General features: G+C 45.2%; 1 protein-coding gene across 2 annotated transcripts; it reads right to left on the bottom strand.

Moving 5' to 3' along the window:
- Positions 1-1,013: 1,013 nt before the first annotated feature.
- On the bottom strand, positions 1,014-24,706 carry LOC103714342 (endoribonuclease YBEY, chloroplastic). Of its 2 annotated transcripts, XM_008801549.4 has the most exons (12): positions 24,061-24,704; positions 22,495-22,746; positions 22,304-22,399; positions 5,763-5,940; positions 5,531-5,614; positions 5,350-5,450; positions 4,635-4,727; positions 3,710-3,781; positions 3,043-3,162; positions 2,877-2,927; positions 2,137-2,325; positions 1,014-1,518 (listed from the first exon to the last, which is right to left on the bottom strand). In XM_008801549.4, the coding sequence occupies exons 1-12, from the start codon at positions 24,430-24,432 to the stop codon at positions 1,351-1,353; spliced, it is 1,776 nt and encodes a 591-aa protein (XP_008799771.2). In that variant the 5' UTR covers positions 24,433-24,704; the 3' UTR covers positions 1,014-1,350. The 2 variants fall into 2 exon arrangements, with proteins under 2 accessions (XP_008799771.2, XP_038981293.1); XM_039125365.1 differs by lacking the exon at positions 2,137-2,325 and having other exon boundaries at positions 24,061-24,706.
- Between the last annotated feature and the right edge of the window lie 723 nt (positions 24,707-25,429).

The raw sequence follows: 25,429 nt of genomic DNA, 5'->3' as shown, positions 1-25,429 counted from the left end.
TGAGCTCGGGTTGGTTCAATTAACATGATGCTTGTTTTTAAAGACCTGAACGAGTCTAAGCGCACATATCCGTGCCGGGACTAGTTCAAATTTGCACAGAAGTGATATTTAATGCAGGATCCTAGAGAGCTATAGTATCAAATCCAGGTATCAGGATTTTCCCCTTTATCTCTATTATAAATCGATCCAGATAAACATAAATATATATAAGCAAGCATGATTCAATTCAAATAGCTCTCCGTCCCGTGCTCTACTGCCCCCTTGTCCTACACAGCGCCAAATTCGACTCCGACGGCTTTCCTGCCGCCACCGCCGTTAGTGATCTCGTCTTGCTCCCTTCGCCCCTCCGGCATGACACGGAGGGTCGAAAGGTGGCTCTAATCGTGATCCTGACTGTCCCCCTGCTGGAGAGTTTATTTATTCTTATCTTGCCCCTGTTGGCATTTGTTCCACTGCTCGCCCCCGGCACCGGTGACGGTGAAGCCGACGACGATCTGCTGGGACGAAATCCAATGGAGATCTGCTAGGAGGGTCGAAGGAGATGTCGAACCGGACCGAGGCCGAAGAGCCAATTACTCTCGAGATAGGGCGACCGAAGGTGGGCGAGGTTGTTAGAACCCAATGGGCGAGAATGAGTTGAAGCAGCCTGCGGAGGGAAAACAACTAGCCGGCGGGGATTTTTGAGGGTCCACCTCAAGCATGCCGGTGGGAAGCAAGGCATTATCTGCGATTTGCTGACAGAACCTTAACCCAAGGACTGTTTTGCAAATACAATTAAATCTATTTGAGTTGATTTATGAACAAAAATAAGTGAAGGTCTTGTATACATAATATTGACAAAATCTGATATTAAAAAAAATAAAAAACTCTATAAATTTAGGATCGATCAATTATTGCAGCACTAGAAACTCAGCAGTTTAACCTGGATCGTGCATAGCCTAGCGTTGTAAAATGCTCGGAAATCTGAAAAAGCTGGCATCTACTTGCCTCACAACATCACGCAAAGAGCGTCGTTCAAAGTCAAATGTATGGAATTCTTCCTCTATTCTCGAACATGATACATGTTTGGCAACAACAATAAAGCCCATTAAGCATGCAGAAACAGAATAATAAAAACCTTGGAAACAAAAGGGTGATCTGGCTTCTCCAGCTCAAAACAATGGTCCTAACTTCAAGAGCTATAGTCATTATATGCCCAACCAATGAAAGGGACTTTTGCTTGGCTCATCTGCTTGCAATAATCATTGCACCAGATATAAAAGAATAAAAAACTAGCATGGGCTGAATCCTGCGTATCATTGAAAAAATCGAATCAGACTGCTGTTCTGTATCTTGCCGTCAAATTGCATGTTAGAAAGCATATTCGTATATAGCTTTTGCCACACCATCTTCATCATTTGTGGCTCCAATCACGTTGGCTACAGCTTTAGCCTTCTCCGACCCATTTGCAAGTGCGACCCCTAGTGATGCTAATTGAAGCATCTCAACATCATTTTCGCCATCGCCAATAGCCATGACCTGCAAGGAAATATTGTACCCCTATAATCCCAAAGAAGCATGTAGAGAGAGAGAGAGAGAGAGAGAGAGACCTTTGGTTTCAATCAGCCTATACAGTTTAGAACACGGAGAAAAATCTGACGAGGAAAAAAAAACAGTGCAGCATATTTTTCTAGGATTTCTGTATGTTTCTGCTATATTTATCAAATTTATGTGCTAGATATTCAGTATAAATAAGGGGATGACAAAAGCACAAAAAATGAGCACATCACGGTAATAAACTCATGCAAAACGCCAATCACATTTGTCATGGTGAAAAGTAAGGATGTTACTGCCAGCACCAAGCCTATCAACCAATCAGGATTCTGCTGTCCTCTCATCATTGAAAAAAGTGATTAAAACATTATGTCTTGAACCAACCAATTATCTATCACCTACAAACCATTCATATCACTTGATAATCAACATAGGCTTAAAGCCACTAGGGCATGAAATTACATGATTTTCACATGATAAAAAAAGACCATTCAGTTAAAAGCCTCGCCATTACTGAAATCTGATGCCGTTTTACCAATTTTCATAATTGCTTTTTATTATTAGAAAGGTGGAGGTTAGAAAAAAAATGAAGGCACCTTGTACCTCTTTTCTGGTAACCCCCAGGTGATCTAGCAGCATTTTCATCCCATTTCCTTTTGAGGTCCCATCTGGGACAATTTCAAGCATATCTGGCACTGCCTGCACAACACCTGCTCGGCCTATGGTTGCTTCTGCCCAATGCGGTCGCAAAGTAGAAGAAACCCCTTCAGCAGTGTCGAGAAAAATTAATTTCTGCAAACACAGAGAGGTTGCCTATAAGACTTATCCACACCTCTGCCTTATTATAGTCAAGAATCTACAGAGCCCAATATGGAAAGAACACTTCATTCCATTTAACAAAAAGATTATGTGCCTGCCTCCCTAGAATATTTTCAATATGATCGATTTTCTACAACCACTTGTGAAAGGGCAAACATCAGGACCAGAATAGTAAGCTCAACATTACAGAGCACATTAAGATGAATCCAAAAAAATGGAGCTATCAGCCATCAGGAATGGATATCAAGATAAATTTATTTCTCAATGTAAGATTTGCCTCATATCACTTGAAGTATCAAAATGTCATAAACAAACCGGACTATTTTGGTTATTCCATCCATGACAATAATCATGAGATATTCGAACAGCACATAAGCTGCTGAAGACAGAATACTAACTTTAGCACTTCACAAGCATAAAGTTATTTGAACGTATTTGCACCATGCTTAAACCACCTAGGAACATCTTATATAAATGTTTGGAAAAGGCAGCTATACTTTTGTCAAATTTCAAAAGCAGCTTACCTGTACTTCAGCAGCTGCTAGGAGGTGCTCAACTGAAGGCATGACCTCCGCCTGCATAGCCAAATTTAGCTTAATCCACCTAAACTTTTAGATAGACACACACACACACACACACACACACACACACACACAGAGAGAGAGAGAGAGAGTTCTCGTATGCTAATACCTTTGGCTCATGATATACCGTATGCACGGAATCAACCAAAGGATGTTCGAACAATGTGAAACATCGGTCTTGGCAAAATGCTATTAGAGGAACCTCATGTTTCAAAGAATATAAACATGCCTGCAGTTCAAAAAAAACAAGAAGATTCACTTTGCATGTTACATTTGACATTTTCAAGAAAAGCAAGGCAAGGCCGTTAGTTATATCACTACTTCACAATATGGACAAATAAGTTTCAAATCGGTGGAGATATCTCCGAAGATTTTACTTGTAATATGTCTTTGAATATTAGGCTTTGTAATCATGTTGAAACAACATTGTATTGCAGACTTAGATACTGATATAATACTAACAACAATGAGCTATGCTATGAAAGAACATCTGTTTGAAAGAACAATGAGCTATAATATCAGATGACAAACTCAATGCCATCAACAGTATGAAAGACTAGATTTGTTGTAACCCTCTTCGGGGGTGATGAAAATAATTTGCTAATGTTTTCATTTTCCTCCTATTTTAATTAGTTGAATTTCTTTTCACACAACAAAATCCAGATAAATACTTAGGAAAGCTAAATGGAGATAGAGTCTGTAAAATATGCAAGACAAAGATAAAGAGATCAATTAATATATGAAAATCACTTTAACAAGTACAGACAGCTATCTACCTCTCTACAAACATCTTGATCTAAGTTTCTTCTACATATTTCTCTACCTTGTCTCCCATAAACAAGCAATCCCTGAAACCAAATTTACATCAAATAAGAATATAAAAACTGCTTAGTCAGTCATAAATAACCGAGAATGTGAAATCAGAAACTTGAACTTGTAAGGTAGAAATTTCTTTACAGATTTGAAGAATATAGAATATGATTCGGAAACTACCATGACCAATAAACTGAACAGTTATTGCAATTTGTTAAATTGGTTACTGATAATCAGTTTCTCCATCCAATACAAATGCTTCTTCATATGCCCCCATTGTTTGATGTAAGATTTCATTCTGTTGACTGTTCTAAGTCCTTTTTTTTGTAATGAATAACAATATGGAGTCCATATATTATTCAAACAATGTTTAATGAATTCCATTAAAGACGTGTATCATTGCATTTTGACGAATAATGCATTTCTGAAACTTAGGCCTCCCATTTCTATATTACATAAATTTTCTCTTTCAGAATTCTTAAAAATGCAAAATTTGTTCCTACTTCTAAATATAATCAGTCTTACTGTGTTTTTGCTACTTTAAATTCTGTAGAATGTGTATACTTCTTTAGACCCATATCCACTAAGTGTATTTAAAATTAAAGAACATCTTAAAAGGATTATACCTATCCATTGTTCCTACCAATATAGCAGTATGCCAATTTCCTTTCTAAAGGCCCCCAAAGATTAATGCTTTTAGACAAGATTTTTGGATCCTATGAGAACCATAAATTTGCAAGACATGTCCACCTTCCAGATATCAGATTAATAACTATTAGCATTGAGATTCTGTGCTTTGTAGTGTATATGTAACAAAAATGTGCACAATATTGCCAGAACATGTTTGTCATAATTATAAGCAGTCAAGCATAAGTCAAACAAAGAAACCTGGACAAATATCCCTGGCGAAAATTCTGAAACAACACCATGCTTTCCAGCCAAACCAACCATCTTCAAAGCAGTTATAGCAGCTGGACGAGTCTGTTTTAAACATCAAACAAATAATTGAAATCAACATCGGTCTACTTCTGTAGTGAAAAGCATTACATAGCAGTGAATATCAAATTACATATCCAAACCAGAAATATTTAAAAGTAGTCATTCTCCGGCAAGGTCTGCCGTACTGGTACCGCCCTGAACCGGTACCGGATCAGCGTGGAATCCGATACCGAAAGCTTATCATTCGAGAATCGGTACGGGGCCGGTATGTGACTGGTATGTGACCGTTACGGGCCGGTACGGGACTGGTATGTGGAACCCCAAAACTCGGCCGTTTAACAGGACCGGTACAGGCTGGTACGGAACCGGTATGGACCGGTACCATCCGCCACCGGTACGCCGACCAGTACCGGTACGGCAGACCTTGATTTTTTCTTTTTCTCTTTTAAGTTGCTTTATTTTTTACTTAAAAGGGTATTTCTGCAAGGCCAGATATTTTCTCCCAATGAAGGGGTAGTACGTTCACCACCGAAAAAAAGCCATTTGTGTTAGGCAAGTACTCATTAATAATATGAAGGTGACGGCTTTTGGGATCTAAAGCTCACCTAACACGTGTATCCCAGTAATGTGAAGAGCCAGATTATTATAGAGTGGTTTTTCTCACCTTTCCAGTAGCAATGACTATGTTCACTCCTCTTGATATTGCTTCTCTGATAGCTTCTGCTGTCATTGGAGTAATTTGACTTGTACTGTTCAAAAGTGTACCTTGTTCAGACAAGTACTGTCAGCATAAGTACAATAAAGAGATGACAGATACAAACTAAGTAAAAACTACTGCAGCTTACCATCCATATCACAAAAAATGTAGCTAAATTTTGGTCTATAAAACCGCAAGCTGCCCGCTTTCTTCAGACTTTTAATAACTGCTCCTGCAGAAAATTTTGAACTGCTAGGATGAGCTTAGAAGTATCTTACAGCTTAAAGTGAACTATAGAATGAATGCTTCCAGGATGATACAATTCACATGCGATGACACCGAAATTTGTAATAGTGGAATGATTATTAAGAACAATTTACCATCTGAATTTTCTGCCTGAAGCCTGCCATCACTTACAGTATCATATGCACTCTTAATTAAACCTTTTCCTTTCCATCCAAGACTCTTCAAAACTAGCTCCTCCTCCTTCTGCATCTCTGCTTCAGCCTCATCATTAATCTCATGATCAAAGCCCAGAAGATGCAACAAACCATGAACCTAGATGTCAAATTAAGCAGTCATATCATTTAAACAATTCACTGGTTTGCCTACAATTGGAAAGAAAAGATCATAATACTGCTTAGACCATTTTCATTCCATCCATTTTTCAGACTAGCCCTCCTCTCCATTTCTTGTTCAGTGAAATCACATATGTCATAAATTCTGGAAAATGATAAAGAAGAAGATGTTGGCTTTCTATAAGCAAGGAACTTTGCTTCTGCATTACATTGTAACCTCCTGTATGACCAAAACTTAGGAGGAGTGATGCAGAACAACGTCCCGGACAATGCAAATACTAGGAATCCACCAATAGGGTGTCCGGAATCCACCGAACAAGGGTAACTAAACCCGTGGAATCCATCAACGGAGTGTCGGAATCCACCCAGTACCCACAAAAGAAAATATGAGGAAGCTCTCAAAATTAATCATCCCTTTAACAAAGCCTTACAAGCCTGTATATAGGCAAAAACTAAAAAGAAAAGGCAAACCAAAATACCCCTACAGAAAAGACCAAAGTACCCAACACATAAAACATAAGAACTCTCTCATAATCTGTCACCCAGCCAAAGTGTCACTGGGTGGGCTGCCCTCTTGTGCCTGCGATTGTACACGTGTCTGATCGATGATCTGGGACTGGTGTCCGCACCAACTCTTCCGAGGTGGGAGAAACTCGACTCAGTTGAGTGGGATTGCGGGCGGCTCTGGTAGCACTCCAATATGTCTGGATCAATCTGTTGTAGCTCATCACGAGTAATCCACATGCTATCAGAATTTGGACGGTCTCTCCATCGGACTAGGAAACGGTGAGCTCCTCCTTTAGTAGTAGATATTATCTGTTCATCCAAAATAGTATCTATCTTTTCCTTTCACGTGGGTGGAAAAAGGGAAGTGTTAGGGTCAAAAGCAAGCATATCTGGTGGAGTAGGTGTGTCATATGGGCCATCTGGGATAGGCAAAGGAGTCTTGTAAGCAACTAGGTCCTCAATATTAAAAGTGGAACTAATGCCGTAATCAGAAGGGATGTCAATGACAAATGCATTTAATCCTACCCGTCTCAATACTTGGAAAGGTCCAGCACTATGAGCTTGCAATTTTCTCATGGTTCCAGATGGAAACTGCTCGGGTCTGATGCGAATCATGACATAGTCTCCAACATGAAACTCCTTAGCACACCTATGCAAATCAGCCTATAGTTTACACTGAAGATTACTAGTTTCAATTCGCTTACTGATCTCTTGATGCAACAAATGGACATGATGTGGAAATGCTTTTGCAGACTCAGAGACCCTAGCATGTGGTGACATAGGAAGAAGGTCTAAAGGTTTACGAGCTCTAAATCCATGAACAACCTCAAATGGACTCATGCCTATAGAACTATTAATAAAATTGTTGTATGCAAACTGAGCCATAGGGAGGATGGAACCCCAGTTCCTGCTATGGTCATGCACTAAACATCATAAAAGATTTCCAAGACTACGATTGACAACCTCTGTCTGACCATCAGTCTGAGGGTGGTAAGCTGTCGAGAACTTTAATTTCGTGCCCACCACGTGCCATAGAGTCTTCCAAAAGTAACTCATAAATCAAACATCCCGATCTGACACGATAGTTTTAGGCAAGCCATACAGCTTGACTAAATAATCGAAATATAGCCTGGCAACGTTTGAGGCATCAGAAGTTTTAGCGCAGGAAATAAAATGAGCCATTTTGGAAAAAGGGTCTACGACCACAAAGATAGAGTCATGCTTGCAGAAGGTACGTGGCAAACCAAGTACAAAATCCATGATCACATCTTGCCAGGGACGATCTGACACAGGTAGCGGAGTGTACGGGCCAGTGTTTTGCTTGCGATGCTTGGCCAATTGACACGTCCGACATTGTCCAATTAACTTGGCTACATCACGTTTGAGGCTCGGCTAATAAAATTGACGCTCAATCTCCTCGATGGTTTTATCTCATCCGAAATGACCAGAAAGGCCACCAACATAAATTTTTCATACTAAAAAGTCATGTATAGATGTACGAGGTATGCAGAGTTTGTTGGCCTTAAATAAGTACCCTTCTTGGAGGGAATAGCTGTCAAGAGAGATATTCGTGTCATTTAACAGAACGAGGTAAGCTTCTCCAAAGTCAGGGCAGGATGCGTAATCTTCCTTCAGTCTGTCAAATCCAGTGACTTTGATACTTATTGTGGAGAAAAGATTAACTCTTCAACTGAGCGCATCAGCTGCTTTGTTTTCGATCCCAGCTCTATGCCTGAGAACAAAAGTGTATTCTTGTAAGAATTCAATCCAACGACCATGCCTGCCATTGAGCTTTTTTTAAGAATTGCGATATCGAAGAGCTTCATGGTCGGAGTCTAGCACGAATTCATGCGGAAGCAAATAATGACGCCAATGACGCCAATAGCGCAAAGCTTGAATAACCGCATAGAACTCTGTCATATATGGAATACCTTTGTTTGGCTTCATTTAGCTTCTCGCTAAAATAGGCAACAAGATGGCGTTCTTAGCTAAGGACGCCACCTATTCCAATCCCGGAGGCGTCACATTCTACCCCGAATGCCTTAGAAAAGTCAGAAAGGCGCATCACAGGGGCTTCTATCATTCTTTTCTTAACCTCCTCAAATGCTCTAGTTGCAGACCGCATCCATTGGAAGTCACCTTTCTTGAGGCAGTGAGTATTTGGAGACATAATTGTGCTGAACCCGCGGATAAAACGTTGATAAAAAGTAGCGAGCCCATGAAAACTGCAGACCTCATCGATGTTTTGCGGCTCCGGCCAGTCGACAATTGCTTTGATCTTTGGGGGGTCAGCATAGGCTCCCTCAGACGATACCACAAATCCTAAAAAAATGACTCGATCAACGAGGAATGAGCACTTTTTTCCGTTGGCGTAGAGGTTTGCAGTACAAAGAGTGAGGCAAACTTGTCGAAGACGATCCAAATATTGCTCTCTCGACTGACTATAAATTAAGATGTCATCAAAGTATACCACTAAAAATTTACTCATGAACGGTCGAAGTACCTGCGTCATGACTCTCATAAATATGCTTGGAGCATTAGAAAGCCCAAAAGGCATCACCAACCATTCATACAGACCATCCTTAGTCTTGAATGCAGTTTTCCATTCATCTCCTAGGCGGATTCTAATTTGATGATAGCCACTTTTTAAGTCAATCTTGGAGAAAATCGTAGCTCCAACCATCATATCTAGCATGTCGTCAAGTCGAGGAATTGGAAAACGATATTTAATCGTTATTCTATTGATAGCTCGACGATCAACACACATGCGCCACGAGCCATCCTTCTTAGATGTGAGCAAATCAGGAACAGCACAAGGGCTCAAGCTTTCGCGAATGAATCCTTTCTTTAATAGCTCATGTACCGGGCGTTGTAACTCGGCATGTTCGGTTGGACTCATCCGATAGTGCGGCAAGTTGGGAAGAGATGCTCCAGGAACTAGATCAATAGCGTGTTGTATATGGCGCATAGGTGGTAAATGATCTAAAAGATCCTTAGGAAAAACATCTTGAAATTCTTCCAGTAAAGGACCCACTTCTTCAGAAGGTTGGTCAATGGTGGTATTCTCAACTTCGCGAGCTAGTAAGGCAAACACGATGGACTCTTGGTTTGCCTCTTTCTCAAATTTCTTTGGATTTATGATGTGTAATCAGTCGCATCTTTCTTGTTACCCTTGTTGGCTGGTTTAGGACGCAAAGGATTTAACTTGATTTTTGTGCCTTCAAAGACGAAAGAGCATGAGTTCGAGTGTCCAAAAATAGTCACGTCTCGATCGAAGAGCCATGGGCGGCCTAAGATAATGTGATTGGTACAATGTCGCACCAAATGTCATCCTTATAAGAAAGGAATTGGATAGGAACAAGATACCTTTCGTTGATAGCAATAGAAGTATCAACCCTAGATACTTTGTCAGGATTTGGATGAGGAGTTGGTTTCAACCCTATGCAGGACACAACGCTAGATGAAATTTGCTGTTGCAGAAATTTCTGCGGTGACAAAAGTTGCTGGTGCAGAATTAGGTTCTTCCGAAGCAGCCCTCTGCTGGTTGGTCTCTTCGTGAATTGCTGCTGCATACTCAATTGCAGCAGCAGGTTGTTGCAGGTTGGGCACTGCAAAGTCAGCTTCAGCATCATGGTTTTGGCTGTCGACGTCAAGAATGAGTGCTTGGCTGACCTCCCGCTGCTCGGACTTGCTGCTGCGGGAATCTGAAATCGCAGCAACTTCATCATCCCTCCGAGTAGTCCTCGGTTGCAAGGTGGTGCTGCCCTTGCTGCTGAAGTTTGGGAAGGCAATTGTAGGTTTTCTTGCCCCCTCTCTTGAAGCCGTGAACCCCCAAAAACTTCCTCACCATAGTCATCACCAATCAGCCCTTTCTTCCTCCTATCTATGTGTCCTCTCCAGTCTTCAAGCCTTCGAGCATGGAAAGGCTCTTCTTCGGGCTCTGTCCCCTCATCATAGTATCCCCTATGCCTCTCACCATACTGGTCTCCTTCTAACCATCTTTCTGGCACAACTCTTTGGCCCTCTAATCTTCCTCCTCGACTCATGTTCTCCCTCATATTTTTCCTCATGTTTTGCTTAGGGTCATCATCATCATCACTGTCGCTCTCATACCATACCCGGTTTCTTTGTCCTCCTATCCTCATGATCCCTTCGACCTAGAGGCCTCCGAGCTTGAGGATATCTCTCGGGCTCACTATCCTCCTCGTATAAACCCTTGGACCGATCCTCCTCATGGATACCATTGGCCCATCTATCAACCACTACATTTCCTCTTTCAACTCTTCCTCCTCTCCTTGTCTCCCTCATTTTTTTCCTCAACCCATCATTTGCATCACTCCCTTTTTCAGCAAATCTTCTTTCTAATCTCTCCATATTAGCATTACTTTCTTGCCTTATATCGGCCAAAATAGTGATCATATTTTCTAATACCTTGTCGAGTTGGGCATTGCTACTTTCAAGAGCTTCAACTATCCTTTGTTGGGTGTCAAAATCACCTCCCGACTCCATGATCTATCTATGTAAAATAAGCCCCAACAAACACAAACCCCAATCCTCCTGTGGCCGTCACCCAAGGGATGATCTAGCCCTCCTCTTTAATAAGCATTACCCCACTCAATCAATTGCAAATATCCCACGGATGGGTTTTACAAAAGGAGATTACAAGATGAAAAATCTCTCAACCCAAAGAGGTCTTTGATGCACTACTTATTTCCTAAAGCACTGTAATTGAGAAAGGCGCACAAGATACTACCAGTAGCCTCCCCGTTGCATTATCCCTAGATTGAACAAGATAGAGACAAAGATAACTCTTTTTTCCTTACAAAGAAAAGTGCTCACAATACATCAATAGACCAATATTCCCCACAATATTCAGATCTCTCCAAAGAATACAATAAAAATTCAGACCTGAATTTAAATTTCAGATCTCATAAACATATATACAAAGAAAATTCAGATCTGAAAATTAATTCCATAAATGAATAGATTAGTGCGTTACCTCTTTAGATCGCCCTTCCTTGGACCTCAACCTAGTCGAGTGCCCGACGATCTCAACGAAATCTCAAAGTAGAGTCTTCGACGGAGCTTCTCTTGGAACTTCTCCCGACGAAGATCTCAATGAAAGCACCAGTGTTGGCGGGGTCGGCTATGCATGGTCCAAGAGCCCCACGCCAATGATCCTACACTTGAGGAATTGTCGATGTCGATTGTGTAGGACCGATTTGTGGGTAACGCGACTATCTCTTGCTGCTTGAAACTCTCACCTATTCGCCTAGAATCCCATTCTAGCGCTCGACTTGAAACACACCATGCAATGAACTCGGATGGAAGAAAAGGATGTGGCTTCGAATTCCAATAACAACGAAAGAAAAAGAGATGCTAGTAAGGTCGGGAAGGGACCATCTAGCATTTACAATCTAGAGAGGATTGATTTATCCTACACTCTAGCCTAAGCCTTGCGGCCGACTCCCTAAGGGACTTACAACTCAAAAGAGCTAAATGATAATTGATCAAAGATTTATGCCTCACAAAAGGCCTAGGACTTCCTTATATAGACCTAAGACTCATATGCCATACATAGCTTATTGGCGGGATAATTAAAACTACTTCCTAATCAGCCGCATAGGGAGAAAATTCAAATTCAAACTTCTCCCATGCGAGTCATATGCTGAAAATCAAATGGGGAAGGTGAGCATGAAATACGTTTCTAATCAACCACATGGAGAAAAATTCAAATTCTAATTCAAACTTCTCCCATGCGAGTCACATGCTGAAATGCAAAGGGGGAAGCGCTCTCGGGATGCACGTGTGATCTTCTTAGGCCGTGACATATGTCCTTCATGCGGATTGTTGATGTGTCGCGCCTAGGAGAAATCCTTCAGTTGCACTTGAGCGTATGAAGATGTTCTTCCTTGTTTGGCGCATGCCCTTGGTTGGCATCCTGCGGATTCTTCCTTATTTGAAATCTCCCATGTGCTGCACATAGGCTCTAATCTTTGGCCCGCTGAATCTGGGCCTTTGCTCTCCCGGATCGAATGGCCATGGAAGAGTCCTGGGACTCCTCCACGGATTGCTGATGTGGGCATTCCCGGAATAGGGGGCTTTCCCGTTATGCCCCCACGCATGGAGCCTTCCGATGGTTGCCACTTGGCTCCATTTGCTACTGCCCGCGGCTGGCCTTGATGCACGCTGCGACAAGTGTCAAATAGAAACCCCCGAAAATAGCATAGCCATGGCACTCAGCCAGGCGAGGTCCAGGCAACACTCGAGAACCAGATCGGGCAGCTGTTGAGCCTAGAGGCTGACCAAGCCTTAGGCGGCCAAAATGAGTAAAAGCAAACAGGCACACACACAGGCCAAGACTCGCGCTAATGCGCGGCAACAACACCAGCAGCAACGCGCAGGCTGGTCCTGCGCGCCAGAATTCACCCCATCAACACAACGGGCGTCAACCGAGCAAGGCAGAGGTCGAGCGCGCTACGCACCAGCGTTTGCACGCCCGCCCAGCCGCGCGGGCTACACACCAATGTTTGCGCGCCTACCCCGCCGTGCGCGCCAGCCAAACAAAGCAACGGCCGAGTGCGCAATCCACAAGCTTCTGCACACCCAACCAGCCGCGCAAGGGCGCGCGCTCTTGTCCGAGCGCACAACCCACAAGCTTCTGCGTACCCGCCCAGCCGCGTGCGCTAGCCAAACAAGGCAATAGCCGAGCGCGCAACCCACAAGCTTCTGCGAGCCCGTCCAGCCTTGTGCGCACTCTTGTTTGACCCCAACAGGGCATTCCTTTCCTACTACCCCAGTAGGGCATCTGGCCAAAGCTCACCCCGAAGGTTCCTAAGTACCGAGGAGCATTGCAAATAGAGCGACAGCAGCTCACGGCAGCAATTTTCTCTACTACCCCAGCGGGGCATCTAGCCAAAGCCCATCCCAAGGGTTCCAAAGATAGAGGAGCATTGCAAATGGATTTAGCCTGAGCCAAATTGCACCGTGGCCTTGGCCGTGTGTGGGTGCGTGGCACAGAAGATGCATCATAGCAGCGGCCTCCTACTAACCCAGCAGGGCATTTGCCCAAAGCCCACCCCGAGGGTTCCAAAGACTGAGGAGCATTGCAAATGGATCTAGCCGAGCCATGGCCTTGGCCGTGCGTGGGCGCTCGTGGCCGTGGTCGTGGCCATGTGCGGGTGCGCGTGGCACGGAAGACGCACCGCAACAACGGCCCCCTACTATACCAGTAGGGCATCCGCCCAAATCCCACCCCGGGGGTTCCAAAAGACCGAGGAGCATTGCATGAACCTCGCTGGATGCATGCTCAGTTTCTCAGGATGCGCGACCCGGTTAGCCAGATCTTGCGAGCGAACTGTAGCCAACCGCAACCAAGAGCAACTGCATCCCAGCAACCGTATCCAACCTTGCAGTCTATAAATAGCCTTGAAAGGCAGAAGTGCGGGGCATCCCGAGTGTGAAGAAACCATGGAGAGTCCACTTGTAAGATTCGGCCTTAGAGCTTGGGCTTGGGAGAACCACATCAAGTTCTCACTAGATTAGGCTAGCAAGATAAATGTCTTCCTCTGCTAGATTGGGCTATTAGGGATTCCTTCCGAATCTTTAGTAGATTGGGCTAGTGCAGGTGCCTTGTTATGCCCCACTAGATTTATTTGACCACACTTGTACTTTGTAATCCTCATTTCAGTTCAAATGAATAGCCATTGTGCAATCAATTTCCATCCATCTGAGTGTGTGTTCCAACCAATTTAGGCGTAGGAATTTGCTGCCACTTCCAATTCCTACGAGCAAAACCTTGGCGCTTACCTTTCTATTGGTCCACGGCAGCATTGCAACCCGGCAAGAAGCCAAGAGGCAATAGAAGGCAATGGTGTGGGGCTTGGGGACCGAGAGCTCCCATCATTATTGGTGCTTTCATTGAGATAGATATCTCAAGAGGTAACGCCATACTTGAACTTTCTTTTCTTTAAATTTCAGCCTTGTAAAGATGGAGTCCGAAGGAAACTCAAATGACCACCAGCAAAGAAGTGAGGCCTTGGAAGGCCACTCGGTGCAGCCTAGCAGGGCATTGGAAACCCTATCCAATACCTTGGCCGAGATGAGAAGAGGAGTGGAGATGAGAAGGGAGACGAATGCTAACTTAGAAAGATTGGAAAGAAGAATGGAAGAGCGAGGGGGAGAAAAAAAAATCAGAGGGAGAGGCCTAGGTCGCATGCCTCAAGGCAGGCCAGGCAAGAGAAGATGGGGAGAGTGAAGGAGGCAGTTGGGGCTATGGTATGAGAGAAAACAGGAGACTGAGGAGTAGAATAGAAGGCCCCGAGGTAGTGTTGGAGAGAGGGGTTGAAGAAAATAGAGAAGGTGTGAGGCAAGAAGACTATTATGGGGAGGAAATTATGGCAGAAGAAGAGTCCTTCCCTGCTCAAAGGCCTCATGGCCGAAGGGAAAACAGGAAAAGAAGAATGAGGAGGTCAGGATGAAGACTTTGGTGAGGGGGATCCTTAGTCAAGGGAGCGAGGGCTTAAGACACCCAAAATAGATTTTTCAAAGTTCAGCTGGGGAGACCCACATGTAAGGTCCGCCGTACCGATACCGGTGGCGGCCCAGACCGGTACGAACCAGTTCCGTACCGGTCGCGAACCGGTCCCGTATCGGTCCGAACCGGGCCAAACTGGTCCCGTACCGGTTCTCCAACAATAAACTACCGGTACCGGATTCCACGCTGATCCGGTACCGATTCCAGGCCGGACCGGTACGGCAAACCATGCCCACATGAATGGTTAAGCAAGGCATATCAGTACTTTGATGTGTATGAAGTGCCAAAAATTGATCGAGTGACCTTTGCAAGTTTCTACCTAGAAAGCAGGGCAAACCGGTGGTGGAGGTGCATCCGGGCCTTGTATGAGAAGGAAGGTAGGAGAATGGGATGGTCAGCCTTTGTTGATGAATTCATGAAGCAATGGGGACCTTCTCCCGTTATCAATCATCACGGCCAACTTGCCAAACTCAAACAAGAAGGCAAGGTCCGAGGCTACATCGATGAGTTTCGGCAGCTGCAAACATTGGTCAGCGGATGGTTCGAGGAAGCCTTGCTTGGGACCTTCGTTGACGGTCTCAAACCATGGCTGGCCAAAGAGATAAAGCTCAAACAGCCGACTAGGCTGCAGGAGGCAATGCGCATGGCGGAGATTCTTGATCAAAGCTACCACCCGGAGCGACGAATGGCCAAGGAAGAGTCCGACAACAAGATCAAATTCCTACCACCCAAGACATTTCAGAGGAAAAGAGGCCGCTGCATCCAGCAGCAAGCAGCAGCCCGCCAAGAAACTCACCTAAGAGGAGCTTCAAGACTGCATCAAGCTCGGCCTATGTTTCAAGTGCAGCGACAAATGGAGCCGCGAGCATCACTGCAAGTCCGACCAAGCATACTTGCTAGACGTGGGCAGTGAGGAAGAAGCCGAAGATGCTGCAAAAACAGATGATAGCAGCAGTAGCCCAAAAACTACCGAAGAATTTGAGGAGACCAAAGAGGGATATGAAGTCGAGTTATCCCTGCACGCATTGTCGGGTGTACAGCAGCCTTCAACCATGAGGCTCATGGCATGGATTAGCAAGCATGAGGTATCACTGCTAGTCGACAATGAGTCTTCTCATAATTTTATTAATTTTGGAATACTCAGGAGAGTAAGCTTGAAAGAAGAAGCCATAGAGCCATTTGATGTAAAAGTGGCCAGCGGCGAAAAGCTTACTTGGGAGGAGGTTGTCTAAGAAGTCAGGCTAAATGTACAAGGGGTTCGAATCAAAGCGGACCTGCATGTGCTTTAGCTTGTCGGACTAAATATAGTCCAGGGCAACACATGGCTATGGAGTTTGGACAAAGTAGTCACTGGCTACGGCTCCATGACCATGGAGTGCAAGATCGAAGGACAAAAGAAGCGGTGGACAACAACTTGCAGCAAAGAGATGCGGCCTTGCGAGGCCAATGTGCTGGAGCGATGGTACAGAGGCGGAGCCAACTGCTTTGCTGTATTACTGACCAACCACGGCCAAAAGGAACCCAACTCTTGGCTACAACTGGACATGAAACTCGAGGCATTGCCTTTACCAATTTGGAGCTTACTGGAGGCACATCGGGGCATCCTGGAGGAGCCCACATCCTTACCACCACAGCGGACCTTCGACCAGCCTATCAAGTTGTCAACATTCCACCATATCTGTATGCACATTGTCAAAAGAAAGAAATCGAAAGGCAAGTGGACACCATGTTGAAACAAGGGCTAATCTGCCATAGTTCAAGTCCTTTTTCTTCACCAGTCCTTCTAGTGAGGAAGAAAGATGGAACATGGCGCTTCTACACCGACTACAGGGCCTTAAACGAGACCACTATCAAGGATCGATTCCCTATCCCGACCGTGGATGAAATGCTCGATTAATTGCATGGAGCAAAGTACTTCACACGGTTGGATCTGAGGGCCGGTTACCATTAGATATGGATGTGGAAAGAAGACGTCCACAAGACAGCCTTCCGTACTCACTCGGGGCACTACGAATACTTAGTCATGCCGTTTGGCCTGTGCAATGCACTGTTAACTTTCCAAGCGGCTATGAATGAAGTGTTCCGACCATATTTACGAAGGTTCGTAATAGTTTTCTTCGATGATATTTTGATCTATTCTAAAACCATGGATAAGCACTTGCAGCACCTGAAGTGAGTCCTACAAATCTTAGAAGAGAACCACTTTCATATCAAGCCTTCCAAGTGTGGCTTCGTTTAAAAAGAATTGGAGTACCTTGGGCACATTGTCTGCAGAGACGGTGTGCAAGTTGATTAAAGGAAGATCGAGGCTATGACTGACTGGCCTCTACCGAAGGACATCTCAGCTTTAAGGGGATTTCTTGGGCTGACTAGATACTACCGGCGATTTGTACAACACTATAGGTTGATCGCAAAGCCACTGACCAACATGTTAAAGAAGGGCAAATTCTAATGGTCCGATGCAGCAAGAGAGGCCTTCGACAATCTTAAGAGAGCCATGATGCAGACCCTGGTGCTAGCCCTACCAGACTTCAACAAAACATTTGAAGTGTATACCGATGCTAGCAGCGAAGGTATTGGGGTTGTTCTTGTGCAGGAGAAGAGACCGCTGGCCTACATCTCCAAAGCTTTAGGGCCAAGGAAGAGGGCCTGGAGCACCTATGCAAGGAAACTACTGGCGGTAGTTCATGCAGTAAAGGCATGGCGTTCCTATCTATTGGGCAGGCGCTTTACCATCATCACAAACCAACAGGCACCACGACATCTCCTACACCAAAAGATCGTAACACCAAAGCAGCAGAAGTTCCTTGTCAAGCTGCTAGGGTTCGAATACGATATTGTCTATCAGTTGGGCAAAGAGAACAAGGTTGTGGATGCACTGTCTCGGAAAGAAAGCAACCAAGTTCTATGGGTCGCTGAAGAAGTTGAACAGCCGATTTGTGTTGCCATCAGTGGAGTAGATTGGCGGATTTAGGACCAGATCCGCGAAGCCACTAAGTTGGATGCTCGAGCCCAGGAGATCCAACAAAAAATTGAAGCATCCATCGGTGGTGTTGCTAATTTCAAGCTAAGAGACGGGCTGATCTACTACAAAGGTAACATTTATATTCCTGACGTCCCTAATTTGAGACAAAGCATCTTAAACCACTTCCATAATAGTAAGGAAGGGGGCCATTTCGGCTGGCTTCGCACCTATTTGCGTGTGAAGCATTTTTTCTTTTGGGAGGGACTGAAGCAACAGGTCAAAACTCTAGTGGCCGCATGTGACACATGCTAAAGGATCAAATATGACTCAAGAGCACCTCCGGGACTACTGCACCCACTTCCCATCCAAAGCCTTATTTGGGAAGATTTGACCATGGACTTCGTAGATGGATCGCCGGCAAGTAGGGGCTACGAAGTGATCATGGTGGTGGTAGATCGGCTGAGTAAGTATGCACATTTCATTCCACTCAAACATCCTTACATAGCAAAATCAGTAGCCAAAGTATTTGTGAAGATGATAGTACGGTTACATGGAGTGCCACGAAGCATCATCACAGACCGGGACAAGGTCTTCATGAGTACCTTTTGGAAGGAACTGTTCATGCTACAAAGGAGCAAGCTAAAATACAGTTCCTCATACCACCCGTAGACCGATGGTCAGATAGAGGTCATCAACCGAATTCTAGAATAGTATCTGCGCTATTTTTTCCATGAGCAACTATTACGATGGAAAGAATACCTTACATGGGCTAAATTCTGGTACAACACTTTCCACCACTCTTCTATTAAAATGAGTCCTTTTGAGCTAGTGTATGGCAGGCCTCCCCCCAATTTTAACTTCTTATGAGCGAGGCACGACCAAAAGCATCAAAGTTGAGAAGGAATTAATGACATGAGACACGAGACAAAGTCCTTGCAAATGTTAAAAGGGAGCTTCAGAAGGCGCAAGAAAGAATGAAAAGATACTGCGCCAAGGGTCGAAGAGAAGTCATCTTCGAACCAGGCCAGTATGTCAATATAAGTTAAAGCCTTTCGAGCAACAATTAGTCAAGGACAAGTTCAGCCACAAGCTATCTCAAAGATATTATGGGCCGTTCAAGATGTTAGAACGTATTGGAGAAGTTGCCTACTGATTGAAATTGCCAGCCACATCACGACTTCATCCAGTCTTTCATATATCAAAACTGAAAGAAAAGGTAGATAACCCGACTTTGATTGAGCAAAAACTACCATCCTTTGACGAGGAGGGCCGACTGCTTCTTCAACCAATCGAAGCCCTCGAAAACCGAATACAGCGAAGAGGATGAATTCACCAAAAGGTATGGCAAGTCCTTATCCTGTGGAACAGATTACCGAAAGAGAAGGCTACATGGAAGGATTACGATGAGGTAGCCCGGACATACCCAAATTTCATCCTTGAGAACAAGGATGTTCTTGAAGGGAGGGAGATTGATGGAAACCCCCAAAAACAGCACAACCATGACACTCAGCCAGGCGAGGTCCAGGCAACACTCGGGGACCAGATCGGGCAGTTGTTGAGCCTAGAGGCTGACCAAGCCTTAGGCGACCAAAAGAGGCAAAAGCAAACAAGCGCACACACATGCCAAGACCCGCGCCAGCGCGCGGCAACAACACCAGCAGCAGCACGCAAGACTAGCCCGTGCGCCAGAATTCGCCCCATCAGCACAACGGGCGTCAATTGAGCAAGGCAAAGGCCGAGTGCGCTACGCACCAGTGTTTGCATGCCCGCCCAGCCGCGCGCGCCAGCCAAACAAGGCAACGGCCGAGCGCGCAATCCACAAGCTTCTGCGCGCCCATCCAGCCGCACGCGCAAAGGCGCGCACTCTTGTCCGAGCGCCCAACCCACAAGCTTCTGCGCGCCCGCCCAGCCGTGCACACAATCCACAAGCATCTGCGCGCCCATCCAGCCGCGCGCTCTTGTCCGACCCCTACGGGGCATTCCTTTCCTACTACCCCAGCGAGGCATCCAGCAAAGCTGACCCCGAAGGTTCCAAAGTACCGAGAAGCATTGCAAATGGGGCAACAGTAGCTCACAGGAGCAATTTTTTCTACTACTCAGCAGGGCATCCGGCCAAAGCCCACCCTGAGAGTTCCAAAGATTGAGGAGCATTGCAAATGGATCTGGCCTGAGCCAGATCGCACCGTGGCTTTGGCCGTGCGCGGGCGCCCGTGGCCGTAGCCGTGCACGGGCGCGTGTAGCATGGAAGATGCACCGCAGCGGCAGCCTCCTACTAACCCAGCAGGGCATCCGCCCAAAGCCCACCCCGAGAGTTCCAAAGACTGAAGAGCATTGCAAATGGATCTGGACGAGTCGTGGCCTTGGCCGTGTGCGGGCGCACGTGGCACGGAAGACGCACCGCAACAACGGCTCACTACTATACCAACAAAGCATCCGCCCAAATCCCAAACCCAGGGTTCCAAAAGACCGAGGAGTATTGCATGAACCTCGCCTGGATGCGCGCCCAATTTCTCAGGATGCGCGGCCCAGTCAGCCGAATCCAGCGAGCCAACTGCAGCCAACCACAGCCAACCCCACCAACTGCAACCAACTACAGCCAACCGCAACCAACTGCAGCCAATCGTAGCCAAGAGCAGCTACATCCCAACAACCGTATCCAACCTTGCAGTCTATAAATAGCCTTGAAAGGCAGAAGTGTGGGACATCCCGAGTGTGAAAAGACCTGTAGAAAGTCCACTTGTAAGATTCAACCTTAGGGCTTGGGCTAGGAAGAACCACATCAAGTTCTCACTAGATTAGACTAACGAGAAGAATGTCTTCCTCTACTAGATTGGGCTATTAGGGATTCCTTCCGAATCCTTAGTAGATTGGGTTAGTGCGGGTGCCTTGTTATACCCCATTAGATTTATTTGTCTGCACTTGTACTTTGTAATCCTCATTTCAGTTCAAATGAATAGCCACTATGCAATCAATTTTCATCCATCCGAGTGTGTGTTCAAACCAATTTAGGCGTAGGAATATGCTGCCACTTCCAATTCCTACGAGCAAAACTTTGGTGCTTACCTTCCTATCGGTCCATGGCAGCATTGCAACCCGACAAGAAGTCAAGAGGCAACGAAAGGCAATGGTGTGGGGCTTAGGAACCAAGAGCTCCCATCAGTGTCCTTCCTTGTTTGGCCATGCACATGGATTGCTGAAGTGGCGCATGCATGGCTTGATGATCATTGGCCTGCTGAATCCAGGCCCTTGCAATTCCGGGGTCGGATAGATATGGAAGAGCCCTTGCTTGGTAGGGACTCCTCCACAATTTGGCTGCTTGACTCGTGTCTGATCCTTCTTTGGAAGGAATTTTGCTGCTGCATTTGCGCCTCCATGTTGGACGCCCTTGATGCTCGCCATGTGGCACACGGATGGCCTGATGTCTCCTAGTCCCATGGGGGCTCTAGGGTCATTGGATGGCTTCCACTTGTCTTGGCCTTTGGGCATGCTTGCTAGCCGTGTGCTGGATGTGGGCACATGCATTCGGGTGTGCACAAGCTGATGGACTCGGCCCTATTGGTCGGGTCCCTCCACTCGCACCCAAGTGTGAATAGGCTTCATTGGATGCGCTCGAGTGTGAATAGGCTTGACCGGATGCGCTCGGGTGTGGATGGGCTTGGTCAAATGTGCACACCAATGTGAACAGGCTTGACTCGTTTGGGCGCAACCGCTGGCTGCAGGGCGCATGTGCGCGCGGGCGCGGGCGCTGGGCTGGGCGTCACACGCTGGCCTCTTGCTGTGGTCCTGGGCCTCGCGCAGACGTTGGGCATGGCCTGCGCGGGGTTGGATTTGCTATCGAAGTGCTTGGCCAACGGCTAAACATGCCTCCAAGCATTGGATTTGGCCCGTCCTTGGGCCGTGGTTAGTTCACACCAACGTGCCAAGATCTTGGCTTGGCGGAGCGGGGTCCTCAACATTGAGTCCATCCATGAAGCTTTCCAGATGCAGTGTTTTCACAATTCTCCATACATGCATTGCATGTATCACATTCTAGCATACAGACATACAGATAAGACATTGGAAAAATAGTTGTGCTTGCTATTCAGATTCCACTGGTTCTATTAGTCAAAGTTCATAACCTTGACAAGTGCAACCCAACCATCTTGGTGTTGTGACTTCATTAAGGCCTCTTTCACAACCTGGTACTTGGAAAACACTCTTGAATGTGTGCTGAGTGGTAAATTGTAATGATTCTGCGACCATATATGAAAAACAAGAATAACAAGCATAAAGGAAATTATTCTATGCATAATTTCCATGCAAAATGCTGAAAAATAAAATAGAGTGATAACCTACCATGAGGATTCGTATTTCATCGAGAAGTGTATGGCCTCTCTCCTTTGCTTGCCTGGCAGCTGTCTCAACGGAAATTACTATATCACCCAGCATTAGCTGTGTGGGTGAAAAAGCATGTCAAATGTAGCCGATAAATAGTCGATGAGGCTAATCAACAAATTAGACCTTTCAACTCAAAGATAAGTTCTTACAATGGGAAGATCAAGTTCAGGTATATGCTGTGACATGGACAGAACATCCGTAGCATGGTCCTCGCCTCTCCAATCTTTATTGAGCTTTTGAATGTAATCATCATTGCAAAGCAGCACAGACAGCTCAATTTTTTCAAATTTACCAACATCATCAATAGAAGATTCTCTGGTTTTATACTCTGAATCCTTGAGACCATCAAATGCAATTTTCATTGCCATGGGAATATTCAATTTTAGCATTTCTGCAATACTCTGCAAAACACCAGGAAACAAAGCATAAAGGAAAACAGATAAATGCAACTGACTACTTTAACTATATTTCAAGGCAGTATGCTAAAATGTCAAGTTCGAAGTATATCTATAGTCCTCAACAAATGTGCCATTTAACCGGTACCAAATATGGCTTAGTTCTTTCCTATATTTTGGCCTGTGAATATTATTTTTATAAGTTAAAAATGTTTCAGCATTGAGGGATGGTGATGTCTTCATCCCAAGGAAGGCCAGCCCATGCAAAAGCAGCTTAGTATAGTGCGCTCAAGTTATACATGGTAGAAGAGAAGGCTCAACAGATTTTTAGACTGGAGTATATTAGGTTGTCTCAAATTTATTGCATGAACAAATTTAGAAAAGGGAATTCAGGTGTCAGTGGCATAAAGATTTGTCCAGATAAGTTGGAGGCAGCCACCCGTGGACGCAGAACATAAGGAACATAACAATTAAAAGGATGGTCCAAATATACAGAGAACAAAGCACACTGCACACCAGCAGAGTAGCAGGAAAGTTTCCAAGATTTTATAAAGTTCGTGCAGCACACAACCGTAGGACCTAACTGATACACCAGAAAACCAGGAGAGTTATCTTTTCCTAATGTAGTCTCCATCTATGAAAAGGGAGTTACTTAAAGCTCTAACATCGCTAATCAATCATGCAGAAGAATCTGTTCTTCTAAAACATTTCTCAATTTTGATAAATCAACAGCCCCTATCCACTTAAAACAATCAAGGACCTATCAATTTAACAAATACACTTAACCCTGGGACTCCCTACCTCAGAAAAACCATTTAATCCAACCAAAACATATCCTTTACAGAATAAAGCATCGCTTTCCCATCTAAACCTTTTGCAGATTTGCAAAACAAGTTATGTATTGAAGCAGAAGCCGTGTTTCAACAAATGCAAACCAGTACCTAATAGTTGCTCTCTCAAGATTACAGAACAACAAATTGTTATAATATAAGTCAACATTATCACAAAATTGCAACAACTAAGGAAAAAGCAGACTAATAAAGCTTCTCATTAAGCTGCATCAAAAATACTACCTAGCAACGGCAAAAGTTCACCAAACTTTTCCGAAACCTAGAACTACAGGAGTCTCATGAATCATAAGAAATTTCATAAACCATTGAACCCCAAATATCAGGCAACGTCCATGAAATCAAGAACTCCCCTCAAGAATATACTTTCATCACCTTAAAAACCTAAATATCAATAAGAAGCAAATCTAGAAGTCCATTATTCCTCAACCGCAGATAATCTAAGAGAAAAAAAGAATCAATTCCGTATTACCAAAACTTCGGGATCGTTGGGCATTTCTTCTTCGATGCTGATGTTGACGTCGAGCTCTAGCTGCTTCTCCTTGGGACCCTGCTTCTTGGCCGCCAGCCTGCGCCTCGTCTTCCGAAATCCTCTCAGCGACCCGAAGAACCCCCCGAAGGGCACCGGTGAGCGCGAACACCGAGACGAGACATGAAAGCCCCTTCTCTGAGAATCGGAAGAGAAAGGCGAACAAAGAACGGAAGCAGAGAGATGAGGCGAGGCCGTCGGACCACCCGGCGGCCGCCGCCGCCGCCACCGAAGAGCGGCGGCGATCGGCGGCGGAGGAGGACGGACGAGGAATCTAGTGGCGAGAGGGAGAGCTCGGCCGACGATCCTCGCCATGGATACGGATTCCGGCGACGGATCGCCGGAAAGTGGGAAGAGGAGGAGCGATTGGGTCCAATAAGAGAGGAGAGGGGGCGGTAGGGGACTCCGTTGGACCGCAAAAAATGTGGTACTGGAAAGGATTTTAAGCCTAGGAGTGCCGGCGGAGTATCTGGAACGCCATCGCTGTTTCTCCGCCGTCCGTCTGCAATGAAGCAAGGAGAAAGATGGCCCGGTCTCTCGAGCCGGCCGTGGTTGGGTGGCAGTGAACCGGGTTTCAATCTCAGAGGCTACATATACGCGGAGTTACCTATTTATATAGCCTATAGACTAAACCTGGTCCTAAAGTCATCGAACTCGGTGCATCGCTGAAAACGTTACTCCTTTTTAGCTTTTTAACGGCCATTTCACATGGATCATCAGAGATGGTTAGCAAGTAAATATCAGCCTTGGTTGTCACCTGCACCACGCTCACAGGCCTGCACCTTTCAACGTTGACGAGTTAGATGGCAATATCTGAGTTTCTGACCTTATGACTTGTAATCTCAATTGGTATAGTGGAGAAATTCTTGTTGTGTTTCCTCCTGGCATTAATTCTTTAATCATGACAGCAGGAATTCCATTACTGGCTCCACCTGATATGCCGGGATGGGGTCAGCAAACTTCCGCAAAAATTCAGCTCTCTAAAATAGCAGTCATGGTAAGATCTTTAAGAATGTCTACCAATTGCTGTCTTATGCTGAGCTCTTCCCTAATGAATTTTCATGGAAGTGTAAGGTAGCTTCCGGGTTGGTTTCTTCTGGTGGAAAATTGCAAGGAGAATGCTAATGTGAAAAGACTATTTGGCTCATTTTGGTGCTCTATACCAACAGCATGCCTACCGTTGTAACCTGTGTCTTGATGTTGAGGAGAAAATCAATCATGTGATCTCTGAGCATTCATTTTTTAGATCTGTTTGGGAGCATGCAACACAATTGGTCTATCCTTTCTACACCGGCAAGTCCTCTCTCTCTCG

The sequence above is a fragment of the Phoenix dactylifera genome, chromosome 4, assembly GCF_009389715.1.
Source record: "Phoenix dactylifera cultivar Barhee BC4 chromosome 4, palm_55x_up_171113_PBpolish2nd_filt_p, whole genome shotgun sequence".
NCBI classification, from domain to species: Eukaryota; Viridiplantae; Streptophyta; class Magnoliopsida; order Arecales; family Arecaceae; genus Phoenix; species Phoenix dactylifera.
This window is presented reverse-complemented; position numbering and strand designations above follow the sequence as displayed.